Source organism: Amphiprion ocellaris, chromosome 21 (assembly GCF_022539595.1).
Source record: "Amphiprion ocellaris isolate individual 3 ecotype Okinawa chromosome 21, ASM2253959v1, whole genome shotgun sequence".
In the NCBI taxonomy this organism is placed as follows: domain Eukaryota; kingdom Metazoa; phylum Chordata; class Actinopteri; family Pomacentridae; genus Amphiprion; species Amphiprion ocellaris.
The window spans coordinates 20,452,543-20,470,464 of NC_072786.1; the positions used below are offsets into that span (position 1 = coordinate 20,452,543).

General features: G+C 39.1%; 1 protein-coding gene across 4 annotated transcripts in view; it reads right to left on the reverse strand.

The window, feature by feature from the left end:
• Positions 1 to 12,065, reverse strand: part of arhgef39 (Rho guanine nucleotide exchange factor (GEF) 39) — a 71,460-nt gene extending 59,395 nt beyond the window's left edge. Inside the window, exons 1-3 of one of the 4 annotated variants that reach the window (XM_035941837.2) lie at positions 11,995 to 12,065; positions 9,791 to 9,959; positions 6,805 to 6,899 (exon numbers count right to left, since the gene is read on the reverse strand). In XM_035941837.2, the coding sequence (XP_035797730.1) occupies positions 6,805 to 6,899; positions 9,791 to 9,937 (242 nt within the window). In that variant the 5' untranslated portion in view covers positions 9,938 to 9,959; positions 11,995 to 12,065. Of the gene's footprint in view, positions 1 to 6,804; positions 6,900 to 9,790; positions 9,960 to 11,855 lie in introns of all 4 variants that reach the window. The other 3 variants (XM_055006272.1, XM_035941836.2, XM_023295886.3) reach the window with 3 other exon arrangements.
• Between the last annotated feature and the right edge of the window lie 5,857 nt (positions 12,066 to 17,922).

Genomic DNA, 17,922 nt, shown 5'->3' on the forward strand with positions numbered 1-17,922 from the left:
CCCCCACGCAGTGGCCTGGGTTTGATTCCCCCACTCTTCCCCTTACTTTCCTGTCTGCATCTTCACTGTCCCTATCTAATAAAGCCAAAAAGGCCAAAAAGTAACTTTAAAAAAGAAAGGTTCATGATTTGCACACTCTATTTTGTCTTACATGTCTTTGGTTTAGTATCCAAAGTAAAATCAATGTTATACATTTTGTCTTTTAACAGAAAGATACAAAGTTCTCAAAAGTAAAACCATGTTTAAATACAAGTAGTCAAACAAGAAGTTTTTTTTAATAATCTAAAATTGGCAAAAGTTGGATGTTAATTTTGTCGTTTCTTACTTTAGAATAAAAAATAAAAATATTTTAAAATTCTACAATTGGAAAAAATTTAGATTTAAACCAGAAATAGTTTGATCAGAGAATACGAAAACAGTTTAATATCTGACCAGAGAAATTCAGGCCATGCCTAGCCCTTCATTTGACTGCAATAGTGCACTTGAAGGCAGGTGGTGCGGTCAGCCTTTTAGAATATGTACCTTAATTACGTGAGCTTGTTTAGTGAATTATTACATTCAGTATAACATAATGTTTGATGTTTCATGTGTGATGCTTTAGTAAATCATAAGCACATCTATCTATGACAAGTATTTATCACAACTGTTATTATCAGTTACTCTAAGCATTATTACAGGCAGACAGTGAAAAGAATATAGGAAAATCTATTCAGTCTCTTAGTAGTGATAAGTCAGTCAAGCACTAACACATTGTCTCTCCATGGACCATTTTAAAATGGAGAGCTTGTCATTATATTTCAACCACTGATTCAATAAGGGGCTCATAATGAAGATGTATGGGAACTGTGAACCATTTATCCAATACACTACACTGTGTAATTCATACTTCAATCTTCATTGTAGCACTCTCAACAAAAACGGCTGCCAGTCTGCTGAAGATGAGAACCCCTGGGGAATCCACACCACTCATTACTTAGTCTAGAAATGGAATTTACAATCAAAGGTATCCAAAATCACTTACTTCACAGCTTTCCACGCTGTGCAGTCTGATGTTGAAGTGTGAATGCTTTGTCCATAAGATTATGTTTAACCTGTAGACTGCTAAACTGATGAGCTGATCAAATCTGGAGGCTGAGCTCTACACTACTGTTGTCTTAAGCAAACAAGTGTGTAAGATGGTGGATAGACAATTAAAAAGCTGATCAGATCAGTCACAACAATAATACCACTGGCTAGAAGGGAGTTGAAGTGCTTCACTTACCCTTTAATGGTCATCTAATATTGCCATTTAACAATTAACCAATTAAAAATATATTTCCCAATAAGGTATAAGACAAAGGACATGCATGTCATAAAATGCTTTGTAGATTAGCTATATTATCTGGTTGTGCCACCAGCTGGAGCCTCCTACCTTTTCATTTGTGTTTAATACTACAGTGATCCAAGGAGGCAGTCATTCACACTATGGGCAGCTCCGTACTAGTAAGCAGAGAGCACTGTGGTACTTTAGCGAGCAACGGGGCACCGTTGACAGGGACTTCTACTGGGATCAGTACCTGATAGCCAGCACTCACTTGAGTTGGCTGGTGTAACCAAACCACCTGAGATGGGAAAATGTCATCCATAAATGAGAACACTCAACAGGCCCTGCATGTTGTATTTCATTCACATTTAAGATTAATCAGTTGTTGATTAATAATGCTGTCGACCAGCCACTGGGAAAGTTGTTTAAAATTGTCATCCCTGCTCACAAGTGATGTGCATAACATTAGTCGTCTTCCTACAATGCAAAGTTCTGCTGGGAAACCTTGGGTCCTGGCATCCATGCTGTTGCTTTAATACAGACATTGTATACAAAAGTTTACATGCAGTACCAGTGAAAGGTTTGGACACACTCTTTTATTCAATGGCTTTTATTTATTTGCATTATTTCCTACAACACCTTTTAGTGAAGACATCAGAACTATGAAAAAACATATAGAATTATGTTAAACAAATCAGAATATATTCTATATTTTAGATTCTTCAAAGTAGCCCCTTTTGCTTTGATGACAGCTTTGCACACTCTTAGCAGTCTCTCAATCAGCTTCATGAGGTAGTCGCCTGGAATAGTTTTCCAACAGTCTTGAAGGAGTTCCCAGAGGTGCTGAGCAAACCATCTGGATTGGGTTCAGGTCAGGTGACTGTGGAGGCCAGGTCATCTGACGCAGCACTCTATCACTCTCCTTCTTGGACAAATAGTCCTTGGGGTCACTGTCTTGTTGAAAAACAAATGATAGTCCCAGTAAGCGCAAACTGGATGGGATGTCATGTCACTGCAGGATGCTGTGGTAGCCATGCTGGTTCAGTGTGTCTTCAATTTTGAATAAATCCACAACAGTGTCACCAGCAAAGCACCCCCACACCATCACACCTCCTCCTCCATGTTTCATGGTGGGAACCATGCATGTAGAGACCATCTGTTCACCTTTTCTGCGTCGCACAAAGACACGGCAGGTGAAACCAAAGATCTCAAATTTGGACTCATCAGACCAAAGCACACATTTCCACTGGTCTAATGTCCATTCCTTGTGTTTCTTGGCCCAAACAATTCTCTTCTTCTTCTTGTTCAAACTCAGTAGTGGCTTGTTTGCAGTACTTTGACCATAAAGGCCTGATTGGTCAGTCTCCTCTGAACAGTTGATGTAGAGATGTGTCTGCTACTAGAACTGCTACTGTGAGCTCTAATTTGAGGAGCTGCTAATTTGTAGTTTCTGAGGCTGGTGACTTGGATGAATTTATCCTCAGCAGCAGAGGTGACTCTTGGTCTTCCTTTCCTGGATTACATTAGTAGTCAAATAGGCTATCCACTGTGTACTTACCCTACCTCTGCACAACACAACTGATGGTCTCAGACACATTAATAGGGCAAGTAATTCCACAAACTGACTTTTGACAAGACACACCTGTTAATTGAAAACCATTTTCAGGTGACTACCTCATGAAGCTGATTGAGAGAATGCCAAGATTGTGCAACACTGTCATCAAACCAAAAGGGGGATACTTTAAAGAATCTAAAATATAGAACATGTTCTGGTTTGTTGAACACTTTTTTGTTTCCATCATAATTCCATATGTATTCTTTCATAGTTTGTCGTCTGTATTAATCTGCAATGTAGAAAATAATTCAAATAAAGAAAAAAATAATTGATTGAGAAGGTGCATCCAAACTTTTGACTGGTACTGTAAAACAGACATAGTGGAAAAAAGTTTACATACACTTGAAAAGACAGTTTATATCATGGAGGTCTTGAGTTCCCAATGACTCCAGTAACTTTTAACATTCTATGACAATATCATTGAAACACAAGCATCTTCATCACAAAAAGCAATGATGCATGCTGGTCCTGTCATAGATTAGTTACAAGTCCTCTGGAAATATGATAAAGAAAGCTGTGTTTATCAAATTTTCTTATCAAAATAGCCTCTTAACTTCTGGTCAAATGACTACAGCTGGTGACTTCTCTGAGTCATTTTAAATAGGGCTCATTTGATACACTCATTAGACTTATCCACAAATGCTACACTAAAAAAGTCCAAGGAGCTCAGCACATATCTAATAAGGAAATCATTCACTTAAACAAGACAGAGAAGTCCCAGGGAGCCAAAGCTGCTACAGATCCCAAAATCGTCCATGCAATTACTTGTGAGTATAAAGTGCATGGCACAGTTGTGTCACTGCCACAATCAGACAGCCAACTATCATCTGATGCTGAGGGACAGTTGGTCAGGATGGTCACGAGTAAAAAAAAATTTTTAAATTACAATCATAATAATCCTGTTTAAAATCTGTGCAATAATGTAACGCATAAAGTCAATGTCTATAGTGGGGGGAGAGGGGCAGTGTCACTAGGGGCATCTCTGGCCTTGTTGAAGAGGTCCACTGCTATAGGAAAAAACTGTTTCTGTGGTATGAGGTTCTGGTCCTGATGGACCGCAACCTACGGCCAGAGGAGAGGGGCTCAAACAGTTTATGTCCAGGGTAGGAGGGGTTGGCCACAATCTTCACAGCTCACTTTAAGGCCCTGCAATTGGAATGGAGGGCTGAAAGATGACAGACTTTTCAGCTGAGTGGAGATATGCTGCAGTCTAGACTTATCCTTGGCAGTGGCAGCAGCATACCAGATGGTGATGGAGGAGGTGAGGATGGACTCAATGACAGACTCAGTGATGGAGGTTTAGAAGTGAACCATCAACGTCTTTGGCAGGTTGAACTTCTTCAGCTGCCTCAGAAAGTACATCCTCTGCTGAGCCTTCCTGATGAGGGAGCTGATGTTCAGCTCCCACTTGACGTCCTGGGTGATGATAGTGCCCAGGAAGTGGCAGTGCTCCACAGTGTGGACTGGGGAGTCACACAGGATGATGTGGGTGAGTTGGGCTGGGTCCTTCCTGAAGTCTACGGTCATCTTCACTGTTTCTAGGGCGTTGAGCTCCAAACTGTTCTGACTGCACCAGATAACCAGATGGTCAGTCTCCCATCTGTAGGCAGACTCATCCCCATCATAGATGAGGGTGGTACCATCTGCGAACTTCAGGAGCTAGACAGACTGGTGATTGGAGGTGCAGCTGTTGGTGTACATGGAGAAGAGCATAGGTGAAAGGGTGCAGTCTTGTGATGATCCAGTGTTGATGGTTCAGGAGTCTGAAACATGTTTTCCCAATTTTACCTGTTGCCTCGTGTCAGACAAGAAGTGCCGGAGGTTGAGTCATGCATATGCAGACGGGAGAGCTTGTCCTGCAACAGAGTCGGGATGACTGTATTAAAAGCTGAGCTGAAATCCACAAAAAGGACATTGGCGTAGGTTCATGCAGAGTCCAGATGCTAAAGGATGGGGTTTAGAGCTATGATGACAGCATCGTCGACAGACCTGTTGGCTCTGTAGTCGAACAGCAGGATGTCCAGGAGTGGGCCAGCGATGGATTTGAGATGGAATAAGTCTCCAGAGAGGTGTTGAAAATATCAGTAAACACTGAAGACAGCTGATCAGCGCAGTGCTTCCAGGTGAATGGAGAGACAGAATCCGGCCCTGCTGCTTTGTCCGTTGACGTCTCTCTGCAGGATTGGTGATAGGTGTCTCTGTGGTGGTGGAGGATGGGAGTTATGAGGTGTGATGTTGTAGAGGAGCCCAGGCCCCTAATGATACCTCAGGGGAGGTGAAGATGATGGGATGGAGCTGATGGTTGAAGTCGCTGGGGGTGGGTTCGGGACTGTCCCATTCTCTTTCAAAGTGACAGGCAAGTCGTTGACCAGGCACAGGTCATTAATGGACCGAGGGCTTTTGGTTTATAGTTAGTCATCTGTCTGAGTCCTTGTCTGAGTGATGTGGCCTTACAGTTTGAGGACGCAAAGGCGCAGGCAATATCATTTTTAGGCAACTGATGTTGCAGTGGGCATTACATACTGATTCACAATCCATTGATTGTAGAATTAAGGCAGTCAGCATATAATTTACTAACTAAACATTATAGTGGATCCATCCTTTTAGCCATGGATGAGAAAATATGCTTTAAAGGCATTTTCTGCATGACCAAGACTATAATTCAATGAAGATACTAAAGCAGTGGTTCTTAACCTGGGTTCGATCGAACCCTAGGGGTTCGGTGAGTCAGTCTCAGGGGTTCGATGGAGGTCAAGACACACAGCCGACTCATATGATTCGTGAGGACACGCCCTGCCTGGCCATCACTGGCTGCAGGTGATCACGCTACATTGCTTGGCCAATCTGTGCTGCAGGGAATTTGTTGCGCTCAGTAATCGACTTGTGACTGTCGTGATGGTACGTCGTGTGATTTCTTTCTTAATATTTTAATCCATACTAACTATGTTGAGCAAAAAAAGAAAGTGGTCGGACGAATACGTACAACATGGATTCACATGTATAACGGAACGTGATGGGAGTCAGCGTCCTATCTGCATGATTTGCAATGCCAAGTTAAGCAATTCTAGTCTAGCACCGGCAAAACTAAAGGAACACTTCCTTAAGCTGCATGGAGATGGGGAATACAAGAACACAAGTGATGTTAATGCACGGTTCATTTTGTGCACCAGTAAAACATATAACTATGACTTGAATTTGAAAAAAATTATATTTTATTTTTCAATAAAGAAGGGTTCGGTGAATGCGCATATGAAACTGGTGGGGTTCAGTACCTCCAACAAGGTTACGAACCACTGTACTAAAGATTGTTTTCATTAATACATCTGCAATCAAAGTTTAAAACGCACTACTTAGAAACAAAAATATCATCTTTTGTAAAAGCTGTGTTTGTTTTTGTTCTTTGCCTCCACACACAGACATATATTAATATCAAACATCAACCTTTTCATTTATGTGACCAAACGTGTTCAAGTCTTTCAAGTGTACATGGGGGTTTTCAGTTTTAGAGTACATAGACTTCTGGATCAAAGTCACATGTAGACATGGTCAAATCAGTTTCTGGAAGCCCTGACTTTACCCTGCTCTAGAACTCAGGAGGTCATGTAGGCCTGGAGATTTCATAAATTTTCTATGATAACAATAATGTTCTTCATTATTGATATTACCTTTTACTAATTACACTTGACATTCAGAAATGTGTCTTCCTCAGAAGACACAACAACCCTGACTCCTGGTAATGATGAAGATAAGGACTATGCTTTGGTAAACTACAACTTCAGCTAGACTACATACTTATCAAAGAGACACACCACTAATCCTTACCCTCTTAATGATGTCTGACTACCAACCCCAATGCCAACATATTCTTTAAATTATTCATACTTACTGGTTTGCTGAATGAATGGCTTTAATTGAACCAAAGATGCTTTCTCTGGTGTCCCGCCTGAGGGTTCCTTTGGCCTTCAAGATCTCCACAAAAAACTGTGCAGAAACAACAACGCAGAGGAAGACAAAGGGACATTATTTTCTCATCATTTGTACTAATAATTGGGAACTGACATGTTCCTGACTAGATATCTTAAATTAATGGGAATGATTTTTAATGAGGTGCATTCACTGCTCGGATTTCAATTGTCCTCAAACACAGAGAGCAAATGTAATACTAACATCTGACAGCTCACAATATATAAAACCCTTATCATTTAACAGGAGAGACTTTGAAGTTGGGAGTTTTTTGCCCTACAGCCAAGATTCTATTAACATATCAGTAATACTTTATACATATGGTACTGTATATCTGCATCGCTAATACCACGCAAAAATACAGAGGGACGTTGTTGTACCATGACACTCACAATAAAACGACAGCTGTGCTGGTCTCAAGTCATTTGAAGCGAAAATAGGATTAGCAAATTGAATGTGCATTAGGCCTTAAATGACTCCTAATTGGAGTGAACTGGTGGAGGGTGAGTAATTGTGTAGAAATTAGGATGCAGCAGTGGGTGGAAAAGTCTGTTCTCTCCACAGGGAAGAAGACCATAAATGCTACATTGAATGTGTTAATATGTACTGTATTATAGGAGTGCACAACTTTTAACCAAGCAGTTTAACATACTGTACAGTATTGTCTGCATGTTGCCAGTATGTTGAGCGCTTTTTTTCACAGAAGGTTTGGAATGGAAATTTTGACTGCATTCACAGAACACTTTTATTGTGGAAACAGCATTAGTTCCCTCCCAGTACAGAGATGGGGAGCTCACTGGTGAATGTCTGGTGGCTTTGCCCATGGGCAGCGCCTTCAAAAAGCAACATGAATGTTTCACTTCGTGGGCATACTGCCTGCAGCGTTAAGCACTGGGGGCAAGTGCTTTGGAAACTGGGAGCCAGACAGAGGCAAGGGGCTTGGCGTGCCAATCCATAGTTTTCTAGACTGGTCTGAGGAAAGTGAAACATCACTTCTTTGGCAGTAGAGCTCTACCACAGAGCCCAGCTGATGTGGCGTCACAATGTATGGTGGTGGAAGTCTGCTCCTCTCTCTGCCCTAGCTATCACCTTTCTTGGTTTTGTAGCATTTTCTATGTATTCTTTGATTAATTCCTGTTTAGTTCTGTAACAAACTTACTTTACAGTTACAACTCATGGGTATTCCCATGAGTTGCAACTGCCCAGACAGTCATCACAGTTGTCTAACAGAACTAACCCCTCTGAGCTTTAGAGATGATCTGGAGAGTGACATGACAGGGGTGAGAGTCAGCGCTTCAGAGTCTCTGCCAGGACACAGTGGACATCTCCCTCCAGGTCGAGTGTGAGTGCTTCCCTAAGTGAAGGAGTTTAAGTATCCAATAGACTTGTTCAATCTTGCAAACGCAAACTTCAAACTAACCTTAGCTCTTAAAGCAACATGGTAGTTGAGTGATTACAGCATATATCTTATAGAAGCATTTCATGACACTTTTTCCTGGTGATCTTGTCATTATTGTCCAATAAAAGCAAAAATTGCCAAAGCCATATTTTAAAAAACCCTAAACTTAATCTTCACAGCTTACTCAGCTGAATAAAAGGTGCATCTAGCGGATTTAGCTGTTTTTCCCAACCTAACCCAACTTGTAAAGACTGAGAAGGTATTCAATTTTTCTTGACACTGCATCACAGTCCTCCAATATATATCCACAATTTCAAAATATAAAATGGTTGATCAATTATCCTGCCAAATCCTGACACCTTACTGGTAAATGAATGAAATTTTACTTGAAACATAATTTTATCTTTCACAAAAATGTAATGAGATATCTGTGGTTGAGAAGGTACCATGTTAATCTACCCATCCGTCCATCCATCCGTCCATCCATCACCTATACATTGCTTAATCCTCTGTAGGGTTGTGGGGGGTTGGAGTCTATCCCAGCTGACTTACGGTGAAGACGGGACACCATGGACAGGTCACCATTCTATCACAGGACTACATATAGAAACAAACAATCACACTCACATTCACACTTACGGACAATTTAGAGTTGCCAATTGACCTCAGCATGTTTTTGGTTTGTGGGAGGAAGCTGGCGAACCCAGAGAAAATGCACACATGCACAGGGAGAACATGCAACCCAGCACATTCAAGCTGTGAGGCGACAGTGCTAACCACTCCACCACCATGCACCAGTACCGTGTTAAATAGAAGCCTATATCTTTGTCATAATTGCCATTTGATCAGAGATCACTGCATTGTGTTACGTCAGCATGTGGTTCACATGTGTGGGCAGAATGGAATGGGAACAAGGTAAGCCAATAAGTGTTGGGGTGGATACCACATGGGAAAAGCCCCTCAGCAGCTGAGTCCCCAGGTTGATTCTTTTTGCCATCCGAACCCACATTCCCTGTCTGTCTGTGATTTTAGCAATTTACCTAACTGTGACAGTCATACAGTTGTGAACAAAAGTTTAGATGCAGTTGCAAAGATCATGCTTCTCACGGCAGTCTGAAGTTTCCATTGACTCCTATAGCACTTAATTTTCTGAGATGGAATCATTGAAATACAAAAAGCAATCATATATTTTGGTTCATGTTATATTTCTTCTGAAAATATGACAAATCTGCTGGGTCAAAAATATACATACAGCCAGTCATACAGCTGTTTTGCTGCCAGTGGAACTGGTGACTTACACAAAGTAAATGAAATAATGAAGAAGGAGGATTACCTCCACACTTCAGGTAAACCTAAAATCATCATGATTAAAACTGGCATCTCTACCATATGTATATAGAAGCACAATATACATACAAGTAGATCTGTCACTGTAATGTGAAAAAAAAATCAAAGTCTCTCAATGTTTCCACAGTGAGGTTTTTCCCATTCCTGATGTTGTAGTACATACAGTGGTTACAAGTTCCAGTTGTTGACAATATCGTTGTTCTGTCTGCACCAACTCTCTGGCCGTTCGACTGCGTTTTCTTTCCCAGCGGTCTCTCTGCTCCTGGACACTGCTGCCAAGGGGACTGAAGGGACGTGTGAAGAAACTCATAGTCACTGCCACAGGGAAAACACTGCAGAAACACAAGTAACCAGACCAAATTAGCAATACAGACAGACTATGCACTGTAACATGACTTTTTAATTTGTCAAATGTTTCAGGTCTATCCTTAAAAAACCAACATGTCAAAATATATAGTTAAAGAGCTATCACTGGAATAGTTTCTCTTGCCAATACTGGTCACAAAGAAAATTCTTCTTTCTGCCTCCATGTTTTGTGTTTCTATGCTAAGCTACAACAAAGGGATAGTAAGACATAGCAGGAATTTGGCACTAAAAGCATTTTAACGTGGAAAGATACCTATTTGATTTTGCGGTTCCATTTGACAAATGTATTTTGTCCCCCATCATTTACACTGCAATAATGTTAAAATTGGATTTCTTCGTATCAATAGGAGGAACAATTATGAGTGTTCCAATAAAAAATGCTTGAAGAAATGTAAACATAACCTTAAGCTATTGAACACTGGCTTACACAGTAATAGCATAGTAACTTAATTCAGTTTTTCAGTATTTTTACAGCAACATGTATATGGGCACACACTATACTACAAACTTTGCTGAAAATGCAAAATATTAAGATGAAGAAATCAAAAATAAAGACGAGTGGAGAAAGTAAAACTATTTTTGTTACTTTCAATGTTGAAAAAAAGAAATGCATCATTATAAATGTCTTCAGGCGAGACACATCTGAAAATGTACATGTTACATCTCCACTCTATGTTGTGACCATTCAAACAGCTAAATAAAGCAACAATGATGCCATATTACTATTACATAGTTAATTAGTTATTCATCAATCTACCTATCAGCTTTTATTTCTATAGCAGTTTTCATGCAAATAGAACGTGCTTTAGAGGTAATACAAATGAAAAATGCAATAAAACAATACAAACAATCTCCACTCCTACCCCATTCCCACCCCCACAGCAAAGTTATCAAAAAAGACTCTAAAACACAGTGGAACTGAGGAAACACTATCCTACTATATATATATATATATATATATATATATATATATATATATACATATATATATATATAAGCACATGCAATGAGGAAACACCAGATGAGATTAACTGAAATAAAATATCTATTATTAAAATAGAGACAGAAACAAAAATGTGTATATATATATATATATATATATATATATATATATATATATATATACACACACATACTACCAGTCAAAAGTTTGGTCACACCTTCTCATTCGATGCTTTTTATTTATTTGTATTATTTTCTACATTGTAGATTAATACTGAACATTAACATCTTTTTGCTTACAACATGATTCCATATTTATTCTTTTATAATTTTGATGTCTTCAGTATTAAACTACGGTGTATAAAACAATTGAATAAAAACCACTGAATGAGAAAGTGTGTCCAAACTTTTGACTGGTAGTGTATATGTATATATTGCCATAAAAAATGGTTGCCGTCCGACAGCCCACTTAGATAGTAACCAATTTGAGATATAATCGACAGATCTTGCAAACGTCATATAATGGTTACTATCTGCAATTTCCAAAACAAATAAAGATAGTCGCTCTGAAACACTGGTCTGAGTGTAAGCAGCTTTGGTACTCGTCACAGTGCGTAAAGTTACATTGCATCTATATTTCACTTTGACATTCACAGAAGAAGCTGAGAAGCCTTTAGAATTTGATCATTAATCCTGTTGCTGTGTACACTGTGGATTCAGTATTATGTCATGAATTCACGACATAAAAATGAGTGAAACAGGCACAAATAGGTCTAAAGCAAGTAACAGACTTAAAGTTTTAATCTATCCTCTTCAGTCAAACTACCACACCCATTGTCAGCATATTATACACTGTATCATTAGATGAAAGGATACCAAACTTTTTGCATTTCGTTAGTGATTTATAAACGCAGACGTACCTCTTAATATCGATCTGGTACGAGGAGACGATACAGAACTATCTAACAAAAAACTATTGTTCCTTGTTACACCAGCGCTATTTCGCAGGAGAAACAAACTGCTGTATAAACATGAACTGACTTTACTTGGTTTGTTTACCGTGTGCTGCAGAGAGGTAGGTCTTCCAGTAACGTCTGTACTTTAAGCGAAGGCGCTCTTTTTGGAGTTGAGCTTTCTCCTTCCGGGTTGCGGCGTTGAGGCGAACACTGATTGGCTGCTCCGTGCGCTCTGCTGCACTGATTGGATCTCGCTTTTTGCTGCTTCCCCAGAGCCAATGACGAAAAGAGACTGTAAGAGGGCGGAGCCGGAGAGCAGTGATTGGTCAGACTGACTGAGAGCCGAGGCCTCTCGACCCGCCCACATTTACCGGCTTCTGCCATTTACTCTCGTAAGTTAACATCAGACTGTCACCTCTAATGGTAAAATATGTTCGAACGTCGTGTTTTAAAGTTATTCTGTAAATCTCAGCTTACGTTTCCTGACTGTTATTAACAGTGATGAAGAACCTGGTTTGTCAAAGTCAAGTATTAGTTAACTACTGGCTTTGTTTCCTGTAGGTCACAGATGATCAAAACAGATCGATAACGTTATTACAGTCTTTCATCGGGTCAATATATAGTTGAGGAACTTTTGGACTCCATGGGATGTATCTTGCATATATTTCTATTAAAAATAAACAAAAAAACTAATGTTTTTTGTGTTCATTATGATCATGTCTTTACAAATTGCATAGTTATTTATTATGGAAGCAATCACTTATTAATAAAAAATGACTGAATATCACTAAAATGTCAACTAAATAGAAGTCCCTATTTTATTTTATATGGAAAATAATAAATTGTATCTGTGTCCGAGAAATCACTTTCAACTAAGTTACCCATTACAAAAACACTTCTGAGGGAAGTGTGTTAATTCCAGATCACGTTACCTGTTCCACATGATGCCATTTCGTCCTGAAGAAAAAACTGACTTTCAGTGTCTGCTGGTACAATCAGCTGAAGGTCCCAATTACAGTGAAAAACTGGTTAAAATAAGCCAAGGGACAATAAAAGTCTGTGTGAAAAATGTGCAGCTGCTCCGCTGATAAATGGTGACAAACTTACAGTTGTTATATCAGAAATAAATCCTAACGAGGATGAGACCTGAGTTCACAGTGAATGAGCATCAAGGGTGCATTGTCCAGACGACCTGTCAATCATTCCAGACCAGACTGTGAGTCAAACTTTATTGAAACTTTATATAAAATTCAGTATTGAATAATTTTCAGATTGGCCACCTGATCTTTGGGTTTGACCATGAAAAAAAAACAGTCTTTCATGATTTCGTTTTTGCTGTGTTGAGTTGGGGTTTATGAAGTCAGAGCTTTTTGCAGCCAGCCCATCAGTCTTCGTGGGATTGCAGATTTTTTTAACTTCCAGGTTGGCTTCACTTTTCAGAGCTGGTTTTACGTCCCTCTTTCTTGACTGGAACACGGTGGTGGAACAGGCACACATTTTCTTTCCAGTACTGTACAGACGTTTAGGCTAAAAACATTGGAATGGCCTAACACACGTTACATGCATGTGTGCCAATGTACAATGGCAAAACTCCTCTATTACCTACTAAATGTGACATTTAAACCTTGCTGTGTCAAAAGTCAAAACAGGCCTGTTGGGAACACTCTCATCTAAACTCCTTCACTCTTACATTGGCGACTATCAAATGTTATGAATCAAATTAAAACTCATGTTAGCTGATGCCTAGGTATGTATGACCAGACCTACTGAGAGAAATGGACCTCTACATGTGAGTATAACATAGTCTGAGGATACACTTAATTATGTTTTATCTGTTATTGTAGTGATTATTTGTTAGTTAATCTATTGGCATATTTAGCAATTGTTTAAAAATATTTTTTACTACTCAATTTAACATCACACATCCCAAATAAATATCAAAACTTGTCTTATTAATCTACCAATATTTTTTCAAATCATCAGAATTTCCGCATCACTGCTGTGTTATAGTGATAATAATAATATATAGACTATTCCTCGCATGCGTGACTAAAACAATACTGGTCCTCAAATTCATTTCAATGATCATTTATTCATCCCAATAAGCAAATATGTCAACAACCATGCAGTGACCAGGAACCAACTCCAGCTCTAAGCCTTTGCCTTGGAGAATTAACTTGTTTTTGCATGTTTTTGATGGCAGGAGAAGCCAGGAGGACATGCAAACTCCACATAGAACGTCCTTGGCCCTGGCTCGACCCAGAACCTCCTTACTGTGAGGCACCAGTGCCTATTACTGAGCCACTGTGCTGCTAAGGATTCAAAAGGACTGATGTGACACATAGATGGATTTAGTGTAAGTCATACCAGCCCTTTCCCTGAATTAGAGAATTAAGATTTTTACTTAACAATTAGACATGAAGCTTATATTGGTTATGACATATAGTCATGTCATCACTGGAGTAGTGTAGGTTAGGATAATTACTGACTAATGTATTTTTTTTATGAAAGAAAAAGAGAAAAAAACTGATATGCTTTCAGCAGTCTGTGATATTAGTTCAAGCCATTTTCTCACTCATACATGGTCACGGTAGTAAACAGAACATATAAAACAGCGAAAACACAATGTGAAGTGATGCATGGTGTAATGGTACAGCGGCTGTACAGAAATGATTTTGGAAGAAACATTGTTGTAGCATGCTTGGCTGGAACAATGCTGCCTGTCACTGACATCTCCACAAAGCACTCTGGGATTCTCCGTCTTTAATTGCTCGGACTGTAGGTGTACAGCTGCAGTCAACTCTTTTCAGCGTGCGGTGCTTAAGAGTACCACATTGTTGGCTCTTTGTCTACACTAGTCCGACATGTTGGACAATCATAGACAAAGTGATTTAGCTACAGCTTGTGATGTAGGAGAATCTTTAAACCAGGGAAGTCCCTAAAGCTTTGTATGATCTGGAGTTCTGGTAAACCAGCCCTTGCTCCTCATAAGGCCCTTAAATGCAGGTTGCAATGAATTAGTAATATAAACAGTTGTTGTAAGCTTGAGATTAAAACAGCTGAATTAGCGTTTGCTTGTATTTGTGCTTATTTTGCTTTTGTCACATAGTTTTAGTCGATTTAACTGAGAACATATAAGGTTGGATTATTTCAGTTAAACATACAAGTAGTGAGAGATGGCGCGCTGTCTGATAGGAGAGCGCCTCCAAAGAGAAGAAAAGCTCAGCAGTTTGCAGCTCATAAGATTAAAGGTAATGTCCTTTAATCAGACCATGACGCTTGGGGCTATAAAACTCATGGGTACTGGAGAGTCTGAAACTCAGATGCTTTTTTTCTGCAGTGTCTCCCAGGCAGCAGTTCATGTTTTCTGCAGCTTCACAGAGTAGCGAAAACACTGACATCTAGTGCTGATAGAGGCCAAGCCCTGCTAAGATATGTAGCACTGGACAAGCCATGGACTCTCAGCAGTTTCAAGTTCTTTCAATAAAAATACCCATTTGCATTTGTATTACTAATTGGACAGTTGTTACTGTAGAAATAATAATGGCATTCCTATTTACACTGTTCTGGGTTGACTATCCAATAGAAAAAAATGTTTCCCAACTGATATGAGACTCGGGCCTTTGTTTCTCCCATGTATGAAAGCATTTTTGACATATAGAAATTTCAGTCAATTTGGAAGTGTCAGTTGTATTCTGGATTTATTTGGAGAATAGGCCTGCACCATAGTAATATTTTAATCACAGACAAACAATCAACTCCCATTTCACTGTATGAAGATATGACAAACACCTTTTGATTCCATGTCCAGGATTTGTTAAGGTTTCTTTTTTGTATGACAGTTCCACAATGACCCCTGAAGGAACTAATAGGAGTGGCATGTATTTGGGATCAGACATGGTGCATTCCTAGTCTTAAACAGCCTGTAGCTATGACAATAAATGTATACTCTTCTTACTGATCATGTAGCTCCATGTCCTTAAAACCAGAGTGTAAACCATTGTAAACATTACAGTACAGTGACAAGCACCCCTGACTTTGGCATGGGAGATCAGTGATTCACATCCCAATCAGGGTGCAGTTGCCCATTGAGGACCTTTAGGCAAAGCCCTTAATGTTGCCCCGCCTAACGACCTTATATCTACTCTCAGATGCACGTCGCTTTGGATAAAAGCATCTGCTAAATGAAATTGTAAATTGATGGCAAACAAACTAACAGGCAATGTTATTGTTTCTTTCACAAAATCCACAATGGTTTACTATTTTTAGCAGTAATAATATTTTACATTATACAAAAAGTATGTCAGTACAATGCAATGCACTCTTCTTTTAGACACTTTACCTAAAACTTGTCTAACTATGGAAATCCTGTAATAAAAAGTAATCAGATTTTACATATTGTGTCAAATGCATATTTTAAAGGTCAGTGGTGATGTAATGACTCACAAGGTAACTGAGTTTTGTACAGATGAGTTTTCACTGTACTAAAACACCATATTCACCAAGCCACTAGTTAGGTCAAAACTGGACACGTAAAGTAAAATATAATCTTTCTGCATATAGTTTACATGTTCTCCCTGTGCATGTGTGGGTTTTCTCCAGGTTCTTCGGCTTCCTCCCACAGTCCAAAAACATGCTGAGGTTAATTGGTGATTCTAAATTGTCTGTAGGTGTGAATGTGAGTGTGATTGTTTGTCTCTATATGTAGTCCTGTGATAGACTGGTGACCTGTCCAGAGTGTCCCCTGTCTTCACCCTAAGTCAGCTGGGATAGACTCCAGCCCCCTGTGTTCCAAATGAGGATTAAGCGCTGTATAGATGATGGATGAATGGATGGATGGATGATACTAGCCTTATAATGTCTTGGAGTTTTATAGATATTGCTAACCTGTCTGACAAGACTTTTATAAAAAAATAAATAAATCATGAACTTGCACTCACAAAAGATATGAAATTCGTGGTGTACTTAAAATACACACACACATGTGAAAATGCAATACTCTTTACCATTCCCCACCTAGCAAATACTGGAGATAATTGAGGAAAGATGTCAGGTCACTGGCTAAAAATACAAGTGATGACATCTAAATTTGGATGTTTTGCATTGATTTTTCAGATGTGAATTTTCCACACATCATGAGCAGGATCTTTGTGTTCTGCAGGTAATGTAGCAGTCTTAAGAGAATTAGGCAAAACTCTGCAAATTGCTGAACAGATAAAATGCATCTTTAACGAGAAGATTATTTAAATGCATAATATTGGTAGGGTCTTTATTCTTTTCAATGTTATTGTGTTTCCAGTGCATTTGGTATTATAATAATTGGCCCCAAAACAGGCCAGTGCAAATTAGGCTTCTTTTGCCTTGAGGCGAAGGAGGCATGAACCATGCAGGAAACCACAGACAAAGGGTTCACTTTTTTTACCTGAGGATAGGAAGAAAAACAAGTAAATGTGTCAATAATCTACACAAGCAGAGGAACTCTCCCAAGGTTTTGGAGCCCTTCGGTGTATTATTCATACCAGCTATTGCCAGAGGATTCATAATTGACCTCTGCACTTAAAAAAAAAAAAAAAAAAAAAAAAACTTCTTGAGATGAAAGAATGTGATGTTTTGTAATTCACCTTTTGAGTCCCTGTTTCCCCAGTCCAATAGTATTGGATTGCAAGCCATGAATTATTTAACACATAGGAGGCAAGGCTACCTTAGCTTGAAGATGTTATATGAAACAAGGTTGCAAGACCAAGGGATATCAAATGTGTTCGCCCAAACAGGAAAAACAGAAACCAAAAACAAATAAAAGTCACATAAAAATAAATAGAAGCACAGTTGGATAGAAATCTCTAAAGTGAATAATGGGGAAATATTACTGTCAAATAGCTTTTTTCTATAGGATGCTGGCACTTAATGTGAAAAAAATCTCTTAAGTGTTTATTGATGTGGAATTCCATTATCTACCTTTGCTGAAGGGGTGGCAAAGGCTTCATTTATGATCTAATGCTTCAATACTGCCTCTTCACTTAACTTCTGAGTG